The sequence below is a fragment of the Apium graveolens genome, chromosome 9, assembly GCF_009905375.1.
Source record: "Apium graveolens cultivar Ventura chromosome 9, ASM990537v1, whole genome shotgun sequence".
NCBI lineage: Eukaryota > Viridiplantae > Streptophyta > Magnoliopsida > Apiales > Apiaceae > Apium > Apium graveolens.
In genome coordinates this window covers 275,678,739-275,693,192 of record NC_133655.1, presented here as the reverse complement: position 1 = coordinate 275,693,192, position 14,454 = coordinate 275,678,739, and the positions used below count along the sequence as shown (strand labels likewise).

Sequence of the window (14,454 nt, the reverse complement as noted above, 5' to 3'; positions counted from 1 at the left end):
TTCTAGATATAATTAGACTTATTTCAATGAAATTATGAGAAATAACTCAATCAATAGTATTATTAATGCATCACAATAGTACTACTGACCAGCTGCAACCAACTCTGATAATCGGGAAAGGGTTAAAATGAAGAGGAAGGGACGATAGCTAGTAGAGACGTCTGGGTTAAAATGAAGAGGAAGGGACGATAGCTAGTAGAGACGTCTTAAATACGTGTAGAGACGTCTTAAATACCTGTGGACACCTAAGATATAGGCACGTCTAAAGTGATGATTAGGTAGTTTTAGAGTTTTTAATAATTGAAATTAAATAGAGATAAATGTGATGTAATGTGATTCCTAACAATCCCAATAAATTTAGTTTTAATTAAAAAGAATTGTGTAAGTTTTATTCTAATACTACTTTTTATTAACTTATAATCACATGTGAAAACCTAAGGTTAACTTTAAATAAATTATTAAAAAAGATAAGTGATATTTTTATCTTTATTATTTGAATTTAATTATAAAGAATATGTAAAAAATCCAAATCTTTACTTTCTTGATGACTAAAATCATAGAAAGGTGTGTTATTATAAGTTTAATTAACACATATAATTCTTTGCATTTATAATCACAAACAAGATAAGATAATTAAGGCAATAATCTCATATGATAAAAATGTATTAACTATTTTCTATAGTTCTAAGTTATCATATATTTAAAACATGTGTAAATTGAAATTGATATACAAAATATTAAACAATTGGACATAAGAAATGAGCCATCAATTTTAAAACAGCTAGTTAGACTTCTTTGTCTACTTTCTATCAATTAAAATTGAGCAATAATTATGATACAGTGTTATTATTAATAATGCAGATAAATATTAGTTTTAAATAAAAAATGGTATAAGTTTCATTTAAATGTGTGATCTTATAAGTTTAATTAAATTACTAGAAAAGATAAGTGAAACCTAAAATTAACGTTAAATAAATTACTAGAAAAGATAAGTGATATTTTTATCTATATTATTTAAATTCAATTATATAAAAAAAATCCAATTTTACTTTTTGGTAACTAAAATCATAGAAAGGCGTGATCTTATAAGTTTAATTAACACATATAATTATTTACATTTATAATCTCAAACATGATAAGATAATAAAAGGAATAATCTCATATGATAAAAATATATTAAAAATTCTATATAGTCCTAAGTTATCATATTTTTATTTAAAATAAAGTTATTGTTAATACAATCTGCGATTAATACATGCAATTAAAACAGTGTGTGTGAATAACAGTGTGCGAGTATAACTGTGAAAAACAGAAAATAAACGAAAGAGATAAGGATATGAGAGAGTTCTCGAGTCCAGTTGAAAGGAACTGTCTCCTTAAAGTTATTTCGCCTCTCACCGTATGTGCGAGCCGACAGCCTCCCAGGATAAAACGAGAGGACGGTGTCATTATACAAACAGTATCTTCGGCGAGCTAGAACAGAGTAAGAAACTATCACCGAGCAGAGAGAGAAGGATAGGGTTTGTGTTTAGAGACAGCTGTGTGTGGTATCGTATGAGATGATTTACCCTGATCCTTATAACGATATTATATACAGACTCTGGATGACTTGTGCGCTACTCTTTATAATTAATTACACGCGTTAATTAATTGTCGATTAATAAATCATATCCGTAATTGAATCAAATTTATTATTTCGTCAAATCAAATTATAATAATTATCCGTATCAAAAATGAAATAATTATATGAGCCCAAGCCCAGTGGAAATAAAATTAGCAGCAAAACTAGTCCATGATTATTCGGGCCCATTTTCTACTACATTCGTGTCCGTACGTCGCACGCGCAGGCAAGCCCGAAGGCTTCGCAAGCCTCAGATTACCCCTCGAAATCCCACAATTTGCACCCCTGCGCGCGCACGTAGGAGATGGAGCAACACCTTAGTAACACTTTTAGACACTACTAAAGTGTTATCACTACAAGAAAAACGGGTAATCGGTCGTATTTAGTTAAATTCGACCGTTTTCGGTCGTATTTAACTAAATACGACCGGTTTTTGGACCGGTCGCATTCGCTCGAGTCATATTTAGTAAATCGGTCATATTTAGTATACGCACGGCTAAATTCGACCGCTTAAATGCGACCGAAAGCGGTCGAATTTGTTTTTCACCTAAAATTTGAAAATCCCGCCCAAAAATTTAAATTTTTTTAAAAAATTAAAAAGTCCGCCTAAACTATAAATTCGACCGTATATGGTTAAAAATATTGTTCTAAATTCGACCGAATGCGGTCGAATTTACGAGCCCCAGATTTTAAAAAAAAAACTCGCCGGAAAATTCTCAAATTCCGGCGAGTTTCAAAAAATCCGGCAACCATTCCGATAACTCCGATATTGCCAAAAATGAGATTTTTTCGGTTCAATTTCACACAATAAATCATTTCCAAAATCTAAAACTAACATCACCAACAATACAATCCATTTTCCGATCAAAATGACAACTTTTCCGGCCAAACCCGAAATAATGTAAAATTCGACCAAATTCAACACTCAATATCACAAAACAAAGTCAATAACCTATACAATCAATTATCAATAATTATATTAACATATAACCCAATCAAGAACACAACAAATGATTCAAAAATTATACCAAATCACAAATATCAAGTTTTCAATTCAAAATTTTCACATATATACTCCTACAATTTTCCTAAATTCAAACCCACAATCAAAAATGATATAAAAACACAAAATTTTGAAGACCCATTTAATATTTTGTTCAAGAAAATAAAGATAAAAGATGGGTGTTGGGGCGGATGTTTGTTCGAATAGAAAATAAAATGAGGTGGTCGGAGAAAAAGGGGATTGGCCGAAAAAAAGAACGAAAAAGGGGGAGGGAGGGGGTTGAGTGGTGATGGTGAGAGAACATGGGAGGGGGAGGGGGGCGGGAGCAGAGAGAACAGGGGTGGGGGGGTTTAACTTAAAAAAGATATTGAATTTTAGTTTTTTTTTAAAAAAGTAAAATCAGCCGTTGGATTATAATTTAGTGATTGAATTTGGCACGTTGGATCTAAATCATGCGGATCGCTGACATGGACATGCTAAATACGACCGCAATCGGTTGAATTTAGGAGTGTCAATTTATAAATTCATATATTACGTATTTTCTGTTATAAAATTAAAATCCGAGTAATTTCTCTAAAAATATATTGTAATTTGTTAATCTTTTTCTTAAAATATTATAATATTATAATTTATTTTAACAACTCATTTTTCTATTAAAAAATTAAAATTATGATTTTGATCAATTTTATGATAAATTCCATTAACAAGAGTGTGCGGTGAAATTTATAATAATGTTTATTTATACTTTATTTGTAAAAATAATCAAAATCTAATGATTAAAATACATTTTTTTTATCATATCACTAAAATATATAGATCTTAATATCTATAATGTTGGATCATTCATAAACATATTTAAAAAAACCAAACATCATTATGGGACTAAACACTAGTAAAAAGTACGGGTCAAACTAATACTTGCCTGTTAAAATAGCAAACCAAATACATTTATTTTATTCTAAATTTTTTATCTATCACTAAAATATATAGATTTTGACATCCTTACGGTTGGATCATTCATAAATATTTTTAAAAAAATTGAAACATCGGCACGGGACTAAACACCTTTAAGAATAACTAGTCAAACTACTAGTAGAGTACTGTTAAAATAACAAACCAAATACTTTTATTTTTTTTCAAAATTTTTATCATATCATTAAAATATATAGATCTTGACATCCTTACGGTTGGATCATTCATAAACATTTTTTAGAAAATCGAAACATAGGTACGGGACTAAACACTAGTAAGAATAATGGGTCAAACTACTAGTTGACTGTTAAAATAGCAAAGCAAATACATTTATTTTTTTCTAAAATTTTTATCATATCACTAAAATATATAGATTTTGACATCCTTACGGTTGGATTATTCATAAACATTTTTTAAAAAATCGAAACATCGGTATGAGACTAAACACTAGTAAGAAGTATTGGTCAAACTACTAGTTGACTGTTAAAATAACAAATCAAATACATTTATTTTTTTTAAAAATTTTTATCATATCATTAAAATATATAGATCTTGACATCCTTACGGTTGGATCATTCATAAACATTTTTTAAAAATCGAAACATTGGTACGGGACTAAACACTAGTAATAATAACTGGTTAAACTGCTAGTTGACTGTTAAAATAACAAATCAAATACATTTATTTTTTTCTAAAATTTTTATCATATCACTAAAATATATAGATCTTGACATCCTTATGGTTGGATCATTCATAAATATTTTGTAAAAAATCGAAACATCGGTATGATACTAAACACTAGTAAGAAGTATTGGTCAAACTACAAGTTGACTGTTAAAATAACAAACCAAATACATTTATTTTTTTCTAACAATTTTATCATATCATTAAAATATATAGATCTTGACATCCTTACGGTTGGATCATTCCTAAACATTTTTTAAAAAATCGAAACATTGGTACGGGACTAAACACTAGTAATAATAACTGGTCAAACTGTTAGTTGACTGTTAAAATAGCAAATCAAATGCATTTATTTTTTTCTAAAATTTTTATCATATCACTAAAATATATAGATCTTAACATCCTTACGGTTGGATCATTCATAAATATTTTGTAAAGAATCGAAACATCAGTATGAGACTAAACACTAATAAGAAGTATTGGTCAAAATACTAGTTGACTGTTAAAATAACAAACCAAATACATTTATTTTTTTCTAAAAATTTTATCAAATCATTAAAATATATAGATCTTGACATCCTTACGATTGGATCATTCATAAACATTTTTTAAAAAATCAAAATATCGGTACGAGACTAAACACTAGTAAGAATAACTGGTCAAACTACTAGTTGACTGTTAAAATAGCAAACCAAATACATTTATTTTTTTCTAAAATTTTTATCATATCACTAAAATATATAGATCTTGACATCCTTACTGTTGAACCATTCATAAATATTATTTTTAAAAAAACAAAAAATTAGTTTGGGACTAAACACTAGCAAGAAGTAGTGGTCAAACTACTGATTGACTGTTAAAATAGCAAACCAAATACGTTAATTTTTTTCTAAAATTTATATCATATCACTAAAATATATATAAATCTTAATATTTGTTTCGTGAACAGCTCGGTTCGTAAATAACTTGTACAAAGTTAATAAGTTACTTAAATAATTTATTTTAAAAAAATTAAATTCTGAAAATAATTAATATTACCGAATGCATTCATAATAGATAAATACAATTGATTTCTACTAAAATTACAATTTTTAAAAAAGCAGGAAATTTCCCCCACTTTTACAACCAATGTTTTAAAAGTGCAGGAAATTTCCCGTCATTTCAAAATGTCAAATTCGACCGAAAACGGTTGAATTTAGGAGTGTCAAAAAATTGGCTGGCGGGAAAATTTCCCTCATTTTTTTGGAAAGGCTAAATTCGACCGAATGCGGTTGAATTTAGGAGTACTGCTAAATTCAACCGTACACCCATTTTTTTGGTAAGGCTAAATTCGACCGGATACAGTTGAATTTAGGAGTACGGCTAAATTCAACCGCATACGGTCACATTTGTTGCTAAATTCGACCGCATAAATACGACCGTAATTAAATATGACCGCATGCGGTTGAATTTAGCCGCACCCCTTAAATTCAACCGAAAGGGGTTGAATTTGATCCCGGTTGTATTTAGCCTTGTTTTCTTGTAGTGTATGCTATATAAAGCAATGGAAACCCCTTTTCCATTTCAATGTGGGATACAGGTTTATTTACAACATTTCCACCTTCAAGGACCAACTTTAGATGATCACATCTCATTCATCTCTTAACCATTTTGAGTGTTTCAAAGTACCTCGAAAAACTCTCACGGAGGAGAACATACTCCAAGCGTCACCCACTCAAGAACGACTCAAAATGACTTGACAATGTGGGGCTCAATACCCACATTTTCCAACAGTTATCGTATATCTGATACATGTATAAATTGAAATTAATATACAAAATATTAAAACTATTGGACATCAATTTTAAAACTATTTGGATTTCTTTGTCTACTTTCAATCCAATAAAAGTGAGCAATGATTATGGTACATTGTTATTATTTTTGCAACTTACAAAGACATTACAAATTATAAAAAAGTAGAAGAATAAATTGAATAACGAGACTATATAATAATTAAAATAAATAATATTTTTAAAATATAAACAATAATTGTACAAGTACTTTTTTAGGGAAATTACACCAATACTGATGATGTTAAAATGAAGTGCATGGGAAAAGAATTTATTTATTTATTGGCATTTTTAAAAAAATATTGCTTATCAAAATCCCTCCAATTCATTATCTAATCTAGTACAAAGGATTATCTTATAAAAATATAACATTTACATGTTAAAAGATGGGTGTTAAAAAGAATAAACTGCATAAAAAAAATACTAGGAGAAAGATAAATAAAATATTCATCTTTTAAATACCTAAAAGGCTATCAATTATTTAAGTTAAGTTGATGTTATGGTCAGAAAATTTAGTTTCTTAACATATGCATATAAAATTTACGTTTGCCTTCTTTTATATAGTCCACTAAAAAATAAACAATAATTTTGAACTTAAGTTTGTCCAATTGTTTTTACAAATTTAGTCCACAAAATATCATGTCCCGTCCATAGGATAAACATTACTAGTTACTTTTATTTCAATAGCCCAATGAGATGAGCTAAGACTGGTTTTGGGTTCACCTTTTTTTTCATTATTATTTTCCAGTGATCAGGTAAACGATTTGTATTGAACTTCCTTGTTAAAGTTTATTGTATCATTTTTTAACACCCAACATTTATCAAACTCCACAATCCCCAATAAAAATTGTGTTCTTTGCCTACTATTATGCACCCTTACCCTAATATTTGGGCTGAGACGACAGGAGCACCCTCACCCTTGACATTTGGCTTCTGGCCTTATTCACCATCTTTTAACATGAGCAGAACCTGCCGTAGCTGGTGGTGGAACTGAGGACTCGAGGAGACCTACCGGTGAGATGTTGCATTATCTCTACTTCTATTCACCTACTGGGCTGGGCTGCTTACAAGACATTCAAGTACCGTTCCTTGTTTAAATCCTCGATCTCTTCTCGTAAAAACGAGTGAAAGCACTACCTCAGGAGGAGCTCTTTGGTCAAAACAGACTCTATTCTTATAAGAGCCAAACTAAATAGGAATTCAAAATTAAAAAACAATGTGGTGCTACTTCAGGCTTCTTGCAAAAAATTCGCCTTCAAATGGTAAACATCAACATGAAAATACAAAACATAGCTGCCAAGTCGGAAAGTATATGTGTGCGCCAGTGCATAAGTCATGTTTTGATTAAGACGTCCCTCGTCTCCTTTGTAAGTCCAATTGAAGAGTAGACATTTGATTTGAAAAGTGGACCATCATGAGCAAGCAGTATTTAACCCTACTGCCAAAATAAATATTTGAGTTTGTAGAGTTGCTTACCAGGAGTGGTGTTATATTCTTGGTTCCAAGATAAATTTTGGAGATTTAAAATTGATCTGGATCAAAAGCGCCATCGAGGTCAAACTCTCTTACCTTATTTAGTTACCATGCCACCGACTTTAAGGAATTGGGTGCGGTGATCAATCAGAGGTATGTCCTCTTCAGCACTTCGATGAATTTCAGGTAGAGCTGGCTGATAATGGGTGGACAAGAACCAATACAGAAGACAATGACTTTGATTTTTAAGGCGAAGAGAAGCTATGACCACCGCATACGGAAGAGACCGTCTCGGGATCCGAGCCAGGCTTCCCCCCAGTGAGAGTGGTTGTCATCTATATACCCATCCCTTGCACAGATATCTGCCAGGCAGTGTCATATAAAATACCCCTGAAATTAACTTATTGACGTGCAAGTGTGTGCATGTGCATGTCATCTTTTTCTTTTTTGATTGTATCAGGGAGGCATCAATGATATCAAAACCATTTAAAAGTTGTAGGCTTAGAGCATCTGTACTATACCTTCTTTCTGCCAGCAAACAACTGAGGGGGTAGAACTCATTAACTTCTCCTCCAATAGTAGTTCTCCCGACCTAATACTCCAAAGCCGCAATTTGTTGTCTTCCCCGCCTATTTTGATTTATATTTTGAATAAGCTTGGACTCGTTTTTGTTAACTAAAGATGGATGAGAAGAAAATGGTAATATGCTTAAATGCTTAAAACTGTAACCTGACATGACAAATTTCTCTGATGGGTCAACTCCGAGCTGAATGTGAGTATGAGAATTCACATTTCCCTCGTAACACTGTACAGCCCCTCTCTGAACCATTCTATGATCATAAAGTTTGATCTGGGAATAGGTAAACATGTTATGACTGCCCCAGCCAGGTAAAAACAAACATTTGCAAGCATAGAGATTAAACATGAGAGCAATCCTGCTGGACTCAAGGACTTACTCTTTAGGAAAATTCAATTAGAATATCATCAGCCTATTGATCGTTAAAGCTCTAGTTCAAATGGTTATAGGTGCTGGAATATAGCATAGTCAGCAATTTCCCAACAGTTTGCCTCCTTAGTCAACCATTACTAAATTTACTCTTCTTCCTTTTCTTTCTTTTACTTTTGGGAAAATCGATTTTTTTATCACTCAACTATTTAGTTTTTTAGAAATCTACCACCCAACTTACATTTTTATTTTTTTGTCACTAACCTTACATTTCCTTTTCATTTTAAACCATTCCGTTAACTTTGTCCAAAATTGTTAATTTTAGTATTTTATTTTGATTAATCGTTTACTAATTTTAAAGTTATGAATGTGTAGATTGTTCGATTTTGAATTCGCATGTGTTTATATGGTGATTTTTGGGTTATAATTTTGTGTTCGCCGGAAAAATAGACGACACTTGTTTTCTTCATTTTTTGAAAGATTAAGTGATTATTTGTTAGTATAAGTTGGTGTTATAGTCTTGTAGGAGTGTATTGGTTTATATGTATTAAGTTTTATTGAGTTTTGAATCAATTTTGCTATTACCGGATTTTAAACTCGCCGGAATTTTTTATTAGAACTCGACGGAATCATCGAGAAGCACTTTGGTTGTGATTGTTGTTACTAGATATGAATTGTTGGGTTTGTATAGAGGGATTTAGACTGAAAAATTATAAAAAATAGACCCGATTTGACCATGAATTGGCTTGGCCGGAAAAACTATTAGTCACCGGAACGGTGCCGGTTTCTGGACTACCCAGATTCCGGCAGTTGTTTCTTCATTTTCCGGTTATTTTAACGGAAAAAAGTCAACCTTAAGGGAATGTGGTAGAATTCAATACAAAATTAACGTTAGTGACAAAAAAAATAAAAATGTATGTTGGGTGGTAGGTTTCTAAAGAATTAAATAGTTGATTGATAAAAAAATTGATTTTCCCTTTCCTTTCTTTTGGATGGGGGGGGGGGGCATTAGGCAATTAGTCTTTAGCTTGTTTACATGGCATTTTCATTGGAACGACCATTTTATAAGGAAGCATGATGCTTCCACACGCGAGTTTCCTAAAATGAATCAGAAAATGGGTCTGAACTCCCACTCCCACATTTATGTGATCTACTAAAGCTAACATTTTTTTCTTTCGAAAAGCTCAGACTAGCACGTGTTTAAAATGAAAAATTATGTTATGAAGATCTTATTAATTCTGACGACTGTTGTAAGTCTGAGCCAACCAATCGTAAAATTTTATCCAACTTGTTGGAGGCTTGGAGCTGATTAAAAATAAGATTAATTACTAGCACAGCTATCTACTCCTATTCTTATCATCTTCTGTGAACAAACTTTCTTTTTGCTTATTGATCTGCAAGTTCAAATGTTAAGCCCTAGATTTCCTCAAAAGCTTCAAGAAGATCTACTGAACTTGTTGAGAATAGTTTGAACAATTGTAATATAATTCTAGTATATCAGGCATAGGAATTGTGTATCTGTATATTAATCATAATATTATCATACAAGACTTCTCCATTTATAATAGGAGAATAAGAATATAAACCATCATACATGTATTTGAAACATAATCTCTTAAGTTCTATGAATCTGACATAATACATTCTCTTATAATAATTATCACCTTCTGGAATATATTCCAATAAACAAAAGAGTTTAGTTTATCCAACATATTCCTCCCTTAAACTAACTCTTTTCGATCTTTCATCTCCATCATCCATCTGTAAGTATCAAGCAAATTTTTGGACAATGGTTTGATGAGCACATCTGCTATCTGATCATGACTAACAACGTGTCATAAGTGCACATTCTTTTCCTTTATATGTTCCCGAATAAAATGAACTCGAACATCAATGTGTTTGTTCCTTTCTTGGTGTACAGGGTTTTTAGCAAGCTCAATTGCAGATTTGTTGTCAACTCGAATTTCAGTTGATGCTTGCTGTGGGATTCTTAATTCACCAAGCAACATTCTTAACCATATAGCAAGACAAACACAATAGGATGCTGCCACATATTCTGCCTCACAAGTTGATAATGAAACTATAGGTTGCTTTTTAGAATACCAAGTAAAAGTTGTGTCTCCCATAAAAAACAGGTATCCAGACGTGCTTTTATGATCATCAACGTTTCCACACCAGTCACTATCAGAGTATCCCTTTAATTTGTAGTCAGCTGTTCTTGAATAAAATAATCCCAATGATTTTGTTCCTTGAATATATCGCAAAATTCTTTTAATTACATTCCAATGTGACTGTTTTGGATCTTCCAAAAAATCTGCTTACTACTCCAATATTGTATGCAATATCAGGTCTGGTGCATGTAAGATATCTCAAGCTTCCAACCATGCTTTGATATAAATTTGCTTCCACTGAATTTCCTCCCTCAAATTTAGAAAGTTTTATTCCCTGTTCCATGGGTGTAGCTACTGGATTGCAATGCTCCATTCTGAATAACTTTAAAATATTGTTAGCATATGCTTCTTGGGAGATAAAAATGGCTGACTTATCTTGCTTCACTTCAATACCAAGAAAATATCTCATCAAGTCTAAGTCTGTCATCTCAAATTCTTGTGTCATCTCCTTTTTAAAATCTTTAATCATGTCCTCATTGTTCCCCATTAAAATAAGATCATCAACATAAAGTGCCACAAGTAAAATATTACCTTGCCTTTCCTTCACATACAAAGCTGATTCATAAGGGCATTGTATAAACCCATTCTTCTTGAAATAGGTGTCTATACGGGTGTTCCATACTCGAGGTGCCTGTTTTAAACCGTATAATGCCTTATACAATTTTAACACCATTCCTTCTTTTCCAGCTTTTATATATCCAGGAGGTTGACTCAAGTATACTTCTTCTTCCAGCATGCCATTCAAAAATGTTGATTTCACGTCCATCTAGTAAATAGGCCACTTGAATTGAGCAGCTTGTGAGATCAGGAGCCTTATTATCCGATTTTTTTTTTCAACCACGCCATTCTGCTGCGGTGAATATGGGGATGTTAAGAACCTTCTAATGCCTTGCTCTTCACAATATTCTGTGAAATTATTTGATGTATATTCTCCACCTCTATCAGAACGTAATGCCTTGATATGCATTCATGTCTTTTTTCAACCAGCACTTTGAATTTCTTAAACACCTTTAATGCCTCAGATTTTTCATTTAAAAAATAAACCCATGTCCTTCGAGAATAATCATCAATAAACGTAAGAAAATACCTCTTGGAGCTATATGACTTGGGTGTGATAGGGCCACAAATATCTGCACCAATTCAAGAGGCTTTGTAGCACGGTAAATTGCCTTCTTCTGGAAAGAATTTCTTCTTTGCTTTCCCAACACACATTCTTCACAAAAACCTTTTGTAAAATCCATGTTTGGTATTCCATGAACCATTCCTTTGTTTGTCAGCTCTTTCAAACCACCATAGTGTAAGTGTCCCGGACGTTTGTGCCATAAAGTTGCTTTGTCCTCTGTCTTGACCTGCATACATGTAACCTGTATATTTCTCAAGTTTATATAGTTTGAACATCCGATTTTGAGACATTTCTATCTAAGCCATTGTCCTCCCATTTTTGTCCTTCAAGAACATGACTTTGTCTTTCATGAAAATTGAGTATCCCTTTTCAATTAATTATCCAAGGCTTAGAATATTGTTCTTCATGTCTAGAACATAATAGACATCTTCAATTTTTCCTTGTCTACCTTCATTTCTGGAAAAACATATTTCTCCCTTTCCTTTGACTTCTACCTTTGATGCATCACCAAATGACACAAATCCAGAATTTATTTCTTGTAAATCACTAAAAAGATGTTTGAGACCAGTCATATGGTTGCTAGCACCACTATCAAGATACCAAATCACATCATCTTCTTGAACCATTTCTTTGTTGGTCATTAGCAAAATTCCATTATTTTGTTGCTCCTCCGTTTCAGCTGTATTTGCTTTTTCCTCAACTCTTTTGTTAAACCATCAATCTTTGGCAATGTGACCAAATTTTCCAAAATTATAACATTTAATTGATCTATCACCTCTTCCAGGGGTTGATCTTCCACCTCTTCCCTGACTACGTCCTTGACCACGCCAACTTTGTTGATTTATGTGCATCTTTTCTTCAAATTTGTTGCTTCCTTGCCAACGTCCTCTGCCTCGATTGAAATTCTGATTTACGCGTCCACGTCATCTTCCTCTATTGTATTGTGTATACAACACCTTCTCTTTATCTTTAACCAAAGCATTAGTTTTTAGTGCTTGTGATTCCATGTCTTCCTTCTTTAACAACCTTTCCGAATATGCTTGCAAAGATCCCATAAGTTGATCCACTGTCATAGTTTCTGTATCATTTGATTCTTCAATGGATATGCCAACCATTTGCAATTTTGTATTCAAAGATCTTAATATCTTTTCATTGACACGACCATCTTCTAATTTTTCTCCATAATTCTTCATTTGGTTTACAACTGAAGAAACCCTTGTGAAATAATCTGGAACTGATTATGTTTCTTTCATATGTAACGATTCAAATTCACCACGTAGGGTTTGTAATCGTACCTTTTTCACTTTGTCAACACCTTTAAAATTATTTTGAAGAATCTCCCAGGCTTCCTTTGCTTTTACTGCAGATGCAACTTTTTCAAACATGGTTTCATCTAAACCCATATGTATGATGAACAAAGCTTGCTGATCTTATTTTCTAGCCTTTGCTAGATTGTTTTTCTGAGCCTGATTCAAAGCTCCTTCATTTTCTGGTTCCTCATAAACCTTTTCTACAATTGCTCATGCCTCCTGTGAGCCCAACAAAGCTTTCATGCGAATAGACCAATGCCCATAGTTATCTTTGGTAAGCTTTGGAATAGCAAAAGAATTATTCATTTTGTAGGCTCTGATGCCAATCTGTTGAGAATAGTTTGAACAATTGTAATATAATTCTAGTATATCAGGCACATGAATTGTGTATCTGTATATTAATCATAATATTATCATACAGACTTCTCCATTTATAATAGGAGAATAAGAATATAAACCATCATACATGTATTTGAAACAGATACATCTCTTAAGTTCTATGAATCTGACCTAATACATTCTCTTATAATAAATTTCACCTTCTGCAAAACTGGGCCTTATGATGCTTTTGAAGACTTTATGTTAAAAAGGAAAAGTTAGGGTTCAATTCGATGAATGCACTAAATTAGAGGTGGGCTAAGAAAAAGATAGTACATATACATAAAGAATAACTTTATAAATTAAGGAAATATTAGAACTTACAGATCCATCCATGGAGCTCGCCAAGAAATACTGTTCATACAACTTAAGAGATGCTAAACTACATTTAAAAAAACATGGATCATTAGAATGTTGTGTGTGTTTTTTTTGGATGGGGCTGCAACTGGAATGGGGTGTGAATCAATGAACATACCAGGAAATAGATGAAGGCATTGTTATTATACCGGATTGACATATCTGCCCCTTAAGCTGCGTAACATTAGATTAAAAAAGGATAAAACAAGAGTAATAACATATATTGCTATAAGCCGCAAGTTCAAGATCTAATTTAATCTTAAAATAATTGTTATAAACTTTAAAATAAACAATCAATAGTACAATCTTCTTATTAATTACAAAAGTGAGTAGTCTACATAACACCAAAATTGTTACAAAAAAGATCACAAGTTGAATACAAGGCTAGATTAAACACATAATTTCTTTTAATTACAATGCATTCCTAAACACGCGTAATAAAAGTGATGCTAACACTTTAACTACTAAGAGAAAGATAAGAAAGGGTAAACAATATTACAGGTAGAAATAACGACATTATAATATTATGCACATATAGGTATAGAAATAACCTCAAACCAGTCTTTCGACGTATTTTGATTACATCC

At 32.0% G+C, this 14,454-nt stretch overlaps 1 protein-coding gene across 3 annotated transcripts; it reads right to left on the bottom strand.

Annotated features, from left to right (window-relative positions):
* Positions 1-6,877: 6,877 nt before the first annotated feature.
* On the bottom strand, positions 6,878-13,881 carry LOC141683115 (uncharacterized). 3 transcript variants are annotated; one of them, XR_012560116.1, is made up of 5 exons: positions 13,835-13,881; positions 8,312-8,432; positions 8,104-8,211; positions 7,679-7,944; positions 6,878-7,547 (listed from the first exon to the last, which is right to left on the bottom strand). XR_012560116.1 is itself a non-coding variant. In XM_074487806.1 (4 exons), exons 1-4 carry the CDS (start codon positions 13,844-13,846, stop codon positions 7,844-7,846), a joined length of 342 nt encoding a protein of 113 aa, XP_074343907.1. In that variant the 5' UTR covers positions 13,847-13,881; the 3' UTR covers positions 6,878-7,843. The 3 variants fall into 3 exon arrangements, 1 of the variants encoding a protein (XP_074343907.1); XR_012560117.1 differs by having other exon boundaries at positions 6,878-7,544; XM_074487806.1 differs by having other exon boundaries at positions 6,878-7,944.
* Between the last annotated feature and the right edge of the window lie 573 nt (positions 13,882-14,454).

Coding starts and splice junctions, on each gene's coding strand:
- LOC141683115 (XM_074487806.1), bottom strand. Junction 8,212..8,311: donor AGAGAAATTTGTCATGTCAG/GTTACAGTTTTA, acceptor AAATCAAAATAG/GCGGGGAAGACAACAAATTG. Junction 7,945..8,103: donor TGTTTGCTGGCAGAAAGAAG/GTATAGTACAGA, acceptor ACTGCCTGGCAG/ATATCTGTGCAAGGGATGGG.